The sequence below is a fragment of the Silene latifolia genome, chromosome Y (assembly GCF_048544455.1).
Source record: "Silene latifolia isolate original U9 population chromosome Y, ASM4854445v1, whole genome shotgun sequence".
Lineage (NCBI taxonomy): Eukaryota > Viridiplantae > Streptophyta > Magnoliopsida > Caryophyllales > Caryophyllaceae > Silene > Silene latifolia.
In genome coordinates, this window is record NC_133538.1 from 100205763 (window position 1) to 100217113 (window position 11351).

Genomic DNA, 11351 nt, shown 5'->3' on the forward strand with positions numbered 1-11351 from the left:
ACGTTATAAAACATTCCATCATGCTATCAACAATGTTTATATATATATCATCACCTTCCTTTCATCTCATCAACTTTCAATTTAAACATCCATCCATCATCACATTCCATCACATTGTTACACAAGTTACTAAGCACACACATGACTCAACACATATTTACCCCACGTGACCGGTTCAAAGTCGTGGGCGACCCCTTGCGACTTTAGGACGTCTCCCAAGCCTTTGCATTAGCTCCTACGACTTTTACCCCGGGTTCATTTTAATTGACTCCCTATGTTCATTAATTCATTGGTTACAGGTTTCAGGATCGTCTCTCTGATACCATTTGTAACACCCCCATACTCCAAGTGCCTTACCAGGACCACTCAGGTATGGAGACATCACCATCTCGGTTGCCCGAGGTATGATAATCAAATAGACAAAACAGAAACAACATTTATTATAAGTAATTTAATGAATAAGTTACAATCCTCAAACCAATCAAAGTACAATACATTATTCCAAACTAACTGTTCTCAACTGAAACGTAAATAAATACTAAACTACGGCGGAAGACTCTATCGTCATGTCGTGGCCATCCCCTATCCAACCATCTCTATACCTGCTCAATATCTCGCTCACCATCCCGAATGGATCCCCGCAGTTTTACAAAACAACACCGGGTCAAGTACTAATCACACAACCAAAATAGATAATAACAATAAGGCAAACAGACAAATTAATCACACACATACACACAACACCAACTCCCATCATCATCTCAACACCGATCGTCCACTGGACCGGCCACGCCATGGGGGACCGCAGTTCCCACCTAAGCCCCGCTCATCGTACGAGCGATAACCCTGTATCATTAATGTGCACATCCCCTTCCGTGGCGGGTTCCACGAAGGGCGAAACTAGGGCGTGAGATCACTCCCGCAAGTGACCCCACTCAGCCGAGAACGCATCTCGAGAACCATCACAACCAATCACAAACACAATCACAATCACAATCACAATCAAACAAACTAACTACAAAGACATCACCAATATCCCATTATGGGACTAATACCGAGTAGAAATCCTACCCGGAAAGCAAATACGCAGACGATCTAAACAAATTGTCTCAAAACGGCTCCTCTACGAATTCTCCTCCTATCATACATAACACATAAAGACTACTATTCAATTCCTACTCATAAAATCCCCAAACCCTAAATTAGGGTTTGACCAAAACTAGCAAAACATTATAAAAATTATGCTAGAAGCTTACCCTCGACGCAAGGAATCCAACAACACGAAAAACAACGAGAATCGACCGTCTGAACTCCGGGAATCGTTAAGGATGCGATTAGGAAGAAGGATCATTTCTTTTTCTCTCTTAAACAGGTTTTAGGTTTTGGTAAAAGTGTTTTAAAACAAAGACGAATTGGTTTAAATACCCTAATCGCATAATTAACAAAACCCGCGAAAACTCACCCGTAAAACCGGGCGCTCGATCGAGTACCCAAGGTACTCGATCGAGTACCCCCTACTCGATCGAGTGCCCGAGCTACTCGATCGAGTGCCCAACAGGTCAGAAACTATTTTGCTGCGACACTTACCCTTACTCGACAGAGTAAGGGCTACTCTATAGAGTACCCCCAAGACTATAAATACGGAGTATTACACATAGCAACTAAAACAATGAATTTCCAGCAATAAAATCCAATTTGCAGCAAGAAGACGAACAATTCCTCTCCAACACAAAACACCAACTTCAACAATTAAACTAACAACAATTACAATGCAACAACACAGCCCTTCAATTCCCACAGCAACTCTCCAACACAAAACACCAACTTCAGCAATTTAACAGTACAATTCTCCAATTTTCCGATCCCACAACTATTCAAGATAATAATAGTAAGAGCAACTCAACAATATACACCTTTTCTAAAGAGTAAACTAGATTAATGCAAGTTAACTCGAAGAAAAGAAAGAGTGAAAATTAAGACCAAACCTTGAAGAAGGGCTCCAAACTTTGTTGAGGCGGTCTTGAGACAAACCCGGGACACTCCAAAAACGAACAAAAATGGACCGGAAAAACACCCCTTAGTGTTGCGTTTTTCGAAATTGGAGAATACCCAATTTCTAGGGTTTACGTTTTTTTATGAGGCAAGGACAATTTGGGAGTGTTCTAGGAGTAATTTGTGTGAGATAATGGAGAAAAAGTGGTGTATTTTGATTAGGGACAAACTAGAGGAGAGTTTTAAGGTGTAACAATTGAGGATTTATGGAGAATTTGTGTTTTAGAAGAGGAAAAATTCTGATTTTATGAGGGAAGAAGAACAAAACAACTTACCTGCTGCTTTCTTTCTCTTTTTTTTATTTAATTTCTTTCTTTCTTTTTTTCTCGGGCAAGTCATCCGCGTTAGCCTGCGGGTCGCAGCTGGGTCGGGAATTTCAGCCCTCTTCCTTGCTTTTTTTTATATTATTATTCTACCCTACACGCACAAAAAGCTACTAAATTAATTAGATATACTAAACATATTAAGTGCACTGAAATTTAAAATAACTAAATATTTTTTTCTCTTTTTTTTAATCTTAATACTAATTAGGAACCTTAAATCCAACAAATTACAAAATAAAAAATACAAAATTCGGGTGGCCTCCCGTTAGCGCTTTTGTTTGTAGTCGTTTGCTCAACTTAATATGGAGATTAATCTTCATAAATCGGGTCGTAGAGATCCAATGACTCTACCACCTCCAATTCAGCAGCACCATGATAGGGCTTCAGTCATTGCCCATTAACTTTCAACACTTTATCCGTCGTTGGATCACATACCTCAACTGCACCATGAGGATAAACATTAGCAATTATAAGTGGACCGATCCAATGGGATTTTAACTTACCTGGAAATAGACGAAAGCGGGATTGGAATAAAAGGACTTTTTGATCAACTTTAAAATCCCTTCTTAAGATCATCTTGTCATACCAAGCCTTCGTTCTTTCCTTGTAAGTAGCTGCATTCTCAAATGATTCGAGTCGTAGCTCTTCCAACTCTTGAAACTGCAACTTCCGATGCAACTCCGCGTCATCCAAGCTCATATTAAAGCTTTTTATCGCCCAATATGCTTTATGCTCCAATTCTACAGGTAAATGACACGCTTTCCCAAACACAAGTCGATAAGGTGACATACCAATTGGGGTTTTATAGGCCGTTCGATATGCCCATAATGCATCATCTAATCTCAAGCTCCAATCCTTCCGATTAGGATTCACCGTCTTCTCAAGGATAGATTTAACTTCTCTATTGGACACTTCAGCTTGTCCATTGGTTTACGGATGATATGCCGTAGAAACTTTATGACTAACACAATACTTTTTCAACAAAGCACCAATTGTCTTGTTGACAAAATGAGTTCCACGGTCACTTATCAAGGCTTTAGGAATTCCAAATCGAGCAAATATGTTAGCCTTGATAAAATCTGCCACCACCTTTGAATCATCGGTCTTAGTGGGGATAGCTTCTACCCACTTAGACACATAATCTACCGCAAGCAAAATGTAAAGATTACCATATGAACTTGGGAAGGGACCCATGAAATCAATCCCCCAAACATCGAAAATCACCCAATTAAACATGTAGCTTTGCGGCATCTCATTCTTTCGAAAAATATTGCCTACTCTTTGGTAATTGTCATAAGTTTGACAAACCCATGAGCATCTCTAAACAAAGTAGGCCAATGAAACCCACAATCTAGCACCTTTCTCGTCGTTCTTCTTGCACCAAAATGACCACCACAAGCATGTGAGTGACAAAATGTAAGGATTGAGGTCATCTCATTCTCCGGTATACACCTCCTTATGATTTGGTCGGGACAATGCTTCCACAAATAAGGCTCATCCCACACATAATACTTCGCATCACTACGAAGCTTGTCTTTTTGAGATTTGGAGAAGCCTTGTGGAAATTTAGAAGAGCAAATAAAATTGACAAGATTGGCATACCATGGCTCTACGGAACGAATAGAGAACAAACCTTCATCGGGAAACACTCATCTAACCGGATTTTTCTCATGTGGATTCGCATCAACATCCACCAATTGGCTCAAATAGTCCGCTACAACATTCTCTGCTCCCTTTTTGTCTCTAATTTCCAAATCAAACTCACTAAGCAATAAAATCCATCTTATCAACCTCGGCTTAGCTTCTTTCTTGGACATCAAATAGCGCAGCGCCGCATGATCTGAAAATACCACCACTTTCGTACCAAGTAAATAGGACCGAAATTTCTCCAAAGCAAAAACAACAGCTAGAAGCTCCTTCTCAATCGTGGTGTAGTTCCGTTGTGCTTCATTAAGGGTCATGGAGGCATAATGAATGACATGAGCAGCCTTCCCCCACCCTTTGACCCAACACCGCTCCCAATGCATAATCGCTTGCATCACACATGATCTCAAAGGGAAGAGACCAATCCGGTGCCTGAATAATTGGTGCAGAGGTAAGCCTACCTTTCAATTCATTAAAAGCCTCCTTAGAAGCCTTGTCGAAGATGAAATTTGTCTCCTTTTGTAACAGCTTGCATAAGGGTAAAGCGGTCTTAGAGAAATCCTTGATAAACCTATGGTAAAAACCTGCATGACCAAGAAAAGATCGAACTTCGTGAACATTAGTTGGGTACGGTAGAGATGAAATAGTATCAATTTTAGCTTTGTCCACCTCAATACCTTTTGAAGACACAACATGTCCAAGTACTATACCTTGTTCCACCATAAAGTGACACTTCTCAAAATTCGAAACAAGGTTAGTATCAATACAACGCTTAAGAACAAGAGATAAATGGTGTAAACAACTATCAAAAGAATCACCATGCAATGTAAAATCATCCATAAATACCTCAATAAAGCGTTCAACATACTCAAAAAATATGATAACCATACATCGCTGAAAGGTAAAAGGTGCATTACAAAGTCCAAAAGGCATGCGTCGATACGCAAAGGTACCAAAAGGACAAGAAAATGTGGTTTTCTCTTGATCCTCAGGGGCAATAGCTACTTGAAAATACCCCGAATACCCATCTAAAAAGCAATAATAAGCCTTATCCGCTAGTCTTTCAAGCATTTGGTCAATAAAGGGAAGAGGGAAGTGGTCTTTTCTAGTCACCGCATTTAGCCTACGATAGTCTATACAAACCCTCCACCCGTTTTGCATCCTAGTGGGTACAAGCTCACCATCTTTGTTCTCAACTATCGTCACCCCAGACCTCTTAGGGACTACTTGGGTAGGTTTCACCCATTTACTATCAGAAATAGGATAGATCATACCTACTTGAAGCAATTTGAGAACCTCTTTCTTCACTACCTCCATCATAGGAGGGTTCAATCGACGTTGTGGTTGCCTTACCGGTTTAGCATCATCCTCTAGCAAAATCCAGTGCATACAAGTTCTTGGACTAATGCCCTTGATGTCGGCAATAGTCCAACCAATAGCTAATTTGTTCTGCACAAGTACATCTTTGAACCTTGCTTCTTGTTCCTCGGTGAGCTTACTAGAGATGATAACAGGAAGTGTTTCTCTCTCACCAAGGAAAATATACTTCAAATGCTCAGGTAGAGCCTTAAGTTCTACCACAGGTGCCTGCAAAACAGATGGCAACAATTTCTCCGAAGGGATAGTTAGTGACAATTTATTATTGAAATTCAAAGGGAGCTCCTCCAAATTATGTAATTCGGCCACAACTTCCTGCTAGTTGGCAGAAAAAGCATATTCTACCTCTTGACCATCTACACTATTCTCCAAAGCTACCTGCAACTCATCATCACCATCAAGATTAAAGAAATTTTGAGCTAATGGATCAACAATAGCATCAATAAAATTCACAGAGTGTTAATCAGCAGGATATTTCATAGCATCATAGATGTTAAACTGCACAATATGACCATTAGACTCCATAGTCATAGACCCACTATATACATCAATTTTAGTGCTAGCAGTTTTCAAGAATGGCCTACCTAACAGAATAGGGGTTGCATGTTTATCATGTTCCATGTCTAGCACATAAAAATCAGCAAGAAAGATAAGATTATCCACCAAAACAAGAACATCCTCAACAATCCCTTTCGGGTACACATTCGATCTATCAGCTAACTGGATAACAACACTAGTATCATGCAAAGGACCAGGTTTCATAGATTCATATAAGGAGTAAGGCATCACATTAATAGAAGCTCCTAAATCTAGCATGGCCTTTTGAATCTTAGTGTTTCCAATGGTGCAAGGTATAGTGAACATGCCCGGATCACTACATTTAGGAGGTAATTTTCTTTGAAAAATAGCGGACACATGTTCACTAACCTTCAGTTTCTTCACCCCTTTCAACTTGTTATTCCTTTTAATAGTACACAACTCCTTTAATAATTTTGCATATTTAGGAATACTTTTCAAAAGATTAAGAAGGGGAATATTTACCTCACACTTTTGAAATACCTCATAAATGTCCTTGTCGTGCTCAAAGTGGTGAGTCCTCTTAAGTACATCAGGAAAGGGTACCTCCGGTTCCAACACCGGTATAGAAGAGGGAATCTGCTCCTTCTCCTTAACAATAGAAGCTTCTTCACCTTCCTTGATCACTATCTCTTCCTCTATTTCATGAATCACCGGTTCCTTGACTTTTCTTTTCACTTTCTCAGCCTGCACTAGTTGTCTCCCCTTTTTCAAAGAGACTGCACTCACATTCTTTGGATTCACCACCGTTTGAGATGGTAGTGCATTAGAATCTTTACCCTCCAACCGATTAATGGCAGTAGCTAGCTGACTAACTTGATTTTCAAGATTCTTAAAATTTTGCTTGTTTTCAGCTCTATCTTGAGTAACACTAAGAGTAAGAGCCCTAATCATCTCCTTCTAGACATTGATGAACTTGGCGGTGCTTGTTCTACTGCTTGTTGTGGCACTTGTTGATTAAATTGTTATCCGTGTGGTCGCTGGATAAATTGACCTCTAGGAGGGCCAGATGATGGACCAGCTTAAGAATTTCCCCAACGAAAGTTAGGATGAGCCTTCCATCCTTCATTGTAAGTCTTAGAAAATGGATCCCACTTCCTATTATTTGAAGTATTCTCCCAAACACCATTCACCTCTTCAGGACCACTTCCTTGTACATAAGGGCATAAATCGCTAGAATGACCCTCAATACAACATATACCACAAATAGTAGCCATCTGTCTCCCAGATAACATATCACGGAGGGTAGAAGCAATGTTATCAACCTTTTCCTCCAAGCCAGGACTAACACCCATAGCACTCACTCCTCTTCGAGATGGTCTCCTCTCAAACTGTCTAGAGGTTTCAGCTAGCTCTGTGATAACCTCCCAAGCCTCATCTGGATTTTTGTTTGCTATATTTCCTCCACAAGCAGAGTGAATCATTCGGCGGTCATCTTGGTTCAGTCCACCACAAAAATACATAATGAGATCTAGGTCAGAGTAACCATGGTAAGGGCATCTCAGAGTTGCTTAAACTTTTCAAGGTACTCATACATCGTCTCCCCATCTTGTTGTTCAACATTACTGATGGCTCTTTTCAGGTGAGCTGATCAAGAAGGAGGGAAATATTTCTCCAGGAATGCCTTCTTCATACCTACCCAAGTAGTGATACTCCCCGGTGGTAGATAGTTTAACCAGTCTCTCACACTTCCTTTCAAGGAGAAAGGAAAGGCTCTCAATTGCAACTGCTCAACTGTAATAGCAGGTGGCTTCATACTAGTGCCCACAATATGAAAGTCCGAAATATGCTTATTCGGATCCTCAATACTCGTCCCGCTGAACTACTACAAAATACTTAATAGACATCGGACTTTTTTAGCAATGGACATTAGATTCACAACCAATGTTAAGTTGAGTGATATCCATTATAAGACCAATGGACATCAAACTTAAGTCTGATGTCTATATTATAATAGATATCAGAGTTTTACTAAAATCCAATGTCAATATATCATATAGACATCAGATTTTTGAATGTCTGATGTCAATTCTAGACCATAGACAGATATCTAAAAAATCTGATGTCCATTTTAAAACAAAAACATCGGATTTTTACAAAAATCTGATGCATACTAATATTATTTTTTATTAAAAAAATATTACGCTATTGTTGCACAAAAAATTACTCATACACATAATCAAGAATACAAAATTATTTAATAATCAACAAATAAATATCTTTATACACCCAATCAATTATCCAAAGTCAACTACCAAAAGATCCAGCATACATAGTGTGACAAATTCATTTAGACAACTAACCTATCGATAAAATATTAATAAAATGTATAACATGACTAGATGTAAAAAAAAAAAAAAAAAAAAAAAAAAAAAAAAAAAAAAAGTCCAAGAGGCGAAACTACTGCGCGCCAGACAGCTGCAAATCTACTCATCTCCCATTTCACATGATTTGCCTGATTGTGAGAAAATACTTACAAAACATCAAAAGCACATAGAATAATACGAGAAGTAAAGGGGGTATGAAATCAGTGGGTAAGGATACAAGCGAAGCATTGTGTAGCACCTCATAAGCCACCAACAGCAGCAACGCGCATAGCTTGCAACTCACTCAACAAGTTCAGAATTTGTTCATCATTATTACTGCAAAACAAACGTTCACTCTAGTTAAATTTAATGGAAGTAAATGTGCCCTGATATAAATTACATCGATGGAAGTTTTAAACAAGATATTATCATTCCACCTGATTTCAGTTCCATCCATTCCCCTAATTTTGGAGCATTTGATCAAACTGCTATACCCCTGAAAGTAAATTTATCCGATTTTAGAACGCACATTACAAGAAGTTAACAGCATCTCAGACTCGAGACGATATTGCGCTAATGCGCTCAACAACACAGAGGACGTAAATTAGTAAAGAGTGCAATTCATACCATATCTTTTGCCAATCATTCTTGACATATTAAGAAATCATCTTGATCAACATAACCTATGGAAATGGGAAACCAGGATTGATTGATCAGCCACAGTTTGCAATTTGCATATAAGGGAACTTTATTATAATTACCTGCTCGGTCAGGATTTCGCCTGCTATAAAACCTTATAACTGATGATCATTGTTTTTCTGTGCAACCTGTAATATACATAATCTGTATCAAAATATATATGGTGATCATTGTTTTTCTGTGCACTCTGTAATGCATTATCAGAATATGATTACACAATTAAATAAAAGCTCAATAAAGGGAAAAAAGGAAATGCTTTTCCTACCCTTGCCCTGACACTTGTCATCTCCATTTTAAGTGATTGCTTCACAAATAACTAATGATATGAAACATAGAAAAGCGACCTACAAAGTCATAAAACAATCATGGTCATGTAATCTCATTCATAGAAACCAAATAACCAATACATAAGACACATAACAAAAATATAAACAAGGAAACATGAAGCAAAACATATAATGGAAGGAAGGGGTTAACCTGATATTGACATGGGTTCTTAAGATCTTCGTTACCGTTATCAGACACTCATTTTTCAGCAGCCTTGGTGCTGGTTGGAAGAGGATAAAGCATGTAATTACTTATTCTAATCATAACGTCAATCTAATTTCTACTAATTCTCCTAATTAAAGTATCATAATCTACCACAAAAAGATTCACTTTTTGAATCCCATTATCACTAGGTAGTCTCGCCACATTGTTTTTCATGTAATGCATAGTCAATGAAAAGTCAAAGAAACTCGAGTTAACACCAAATCTATCAGGGAAACAAGCTAAGTCTTATCCAACAGATCAAAATATGCTTAGGCACACCTCAACAACAAGAGAAAAATCTGACAAAACCCAAGTCATGCAAGCTAAATAAAAAAGCCATACATCAGACAAACAACACCAGAAATTGGTCAATTCCGGTAAAAGAAAAAAACTGAGCTTTTGGCGCATGATTATTACCAGCACGAAATCATAAATCACAACTTTGGAATCAATGGAGTTGAGAATTAGCAAAGCAAGGAAACCCCCAATTAAAAACCCTAAAAACCCCACAATCTTTATCTAATTCACCTAATTCTTACCTAAAAACAAAATGGTTCATCATAAAAACCCAATTAGCAAAGCAAGCAGTTGCATTTTTAATAGAGCTACTTGAGAGAGAGAGAGGGTTTGGATGCGATATTTTCAGAAACCCAGTCAGCTTAAAACGTCAAACTAGATAGTACAACAATCCGTCGAACATTTCCAACCCTAAGTAGGCTATTTCAAACCCAATCAGCTTGAATCGGTTTCACCATTTCTTGGGTTTTGGTAAGCCGATTTTACTTTATCTCATCCAATATCTGACTCCATCTCCTTCAATCTCAACATTATCTCATCCAACTCTTTTCGATAAAATTGAAATTAACACGTACGGAGTAATTGCTAGGGTGATCTAAAAAAAGCAGAAAAATAAAATTAGGGTTTCGAAAACAGAAGAATCTACCTTGAAGGCAGGATCTTTGATGGCGGCGGATCTGTCGATGTCAGGAAGTCTCCAAGCTTCACTACTTCGAGGAAGAGATCTTTGGTTTCCATCAACGTTTCAACTTCTTTGGGTAGATTACCTCACGGTACCACTATAGTTCCGAGTAGGGGTGTCTAAGGCCACGGGCAACCACGGGCGTGGGAACCGGGCCTCCGCTTTTGATCACCGTATTATAAGCTTTTATTAACGAAATTCAATACAAATCTCGAAGTATAATATAACTTGTGCATTTATTTTGGGGCCTCATTTTTTCCGTGTCGCACTGGGCCTCCATTTGTTTTAAGACGCCTCTGGTTCCGAGCACCAAACGAAAGGAGATTCACTCCATTCAGTTTGACACCTACTATCCTCCCCTTTTAAAAAAATTTGTCTTTTCTCTTTAGTTAAAACTAAGTTTTCCTTTTCTTCGATAATGCTAGGTAGTTCGGGGGTCTCTAACCGGTAAATTATATCCTACTCCCACGAGTAGGGAGCAGGATACTCTTATCGTGGTTATAGAGAGAAAATAAATAAAAAATAATAATAACTACCCACTACATCTTCATACAATATGTTACTACGTTTGTTCTTCTTTTTCAAATTACTCAATTTACAAGTTTATTAAAATCTTATTAAATTCATGAAATTATAATTTTAATCTATTTGTACTCAAATTTATCAAGTTTATGAATCATAATCATCAAAATAAATCATCATATTCATTTAAGTTAAAGTGAATATAATTGTGTCTTAGGGTGAATATCACACTAAGTTACATATATTCATCAAATTACCCTATCATATTCACTAATCTCATAATGAATATAATAGTGTTATATGATGAATATCATAGTACCTAATACATATTCATTATGTTAC

General features: G+C 38.1%; 1 protein-coding gene and 1 long non-coding RNA gene across 3 annotated transcripts; both read right to left on the reverse strand.

Moving 5' to 3' along the window:
• Window positions 1–1764: 1764 nt before the first annotated feature.
• Window positions 1765–6866, reverse strand: LOC141628603 (uncharacterized). Its single transcript, XM_074441721.1, has 8 exons — window positions 5909–6866; window positions 5742–5815; window positions 4697–5606; window positions 4481–4603; window positions 3342–3517; window positions 2916–3251; window positions 2811–2815; window positions 1765–1870 (listed from the first exon to the last, which is right to left on the reverse strand). Exons 1-8 carry the CDS (start codon window positions 6864–6866, stop codon window positions 1765–1767), a joined length of 2688 nt encoding a protein of 895 aa, XP_074297822.1.
• A 1282-nt stretch (window positions 6867–8148) lies between these two features.
• LOC141634094 (uncharacterized) lies at window positions 8149–10579 on the reverse strand. Of its 2 annotated transcripts, XR_012538822.1 has the most exons (8): window positions 10452–10579; window positions 9455–9524; window positions 9243–9321; window positions 9040–9105; window positions 8906–8961; window positions 8716–8774; window positions 8538–8614; window positions 8149–8427 (listed from the first exon to the last, which is right to left on the reverse strand). It is a non-coding gene; the product is annotated as an uncharacterized LOC141634094 (long non-coding RNA). The 2 variants fall into 2 exon arrangements; XR_012538821.1 differs by lacking the exon at window positions 9455–9524 and having other exon boundaries at window positions 10452–10540.
• Window positions 10580–11351: the final 772 nt, after the last annotated feature.

Bases quoted from the DNA above. Each gene is read 5' to 3' on its own strand.
- LOC141628603 (XM_074441721.1), bottom strand. From the start codon at position 6,866: ATGATTAGGGCTCTTACTCTTAGTGTTACTCAAGATAGAGCTGAAAAC. The intron at 5,607-5,741 runs GTAGAATATGCT...TCTGTTTTGCAG, and splicing joins ATAGTGTAGATGGTCAAGAG to GCACCTGTGGTAGAACTTAA. The intron at 3,252-3,341 runs GTTAGTCATAAA...ATCCTTGAGAAG, and splicing joins CTTTGTTGAAAAAGTATTGT to ACGGTGAATCCTAATCGGAA.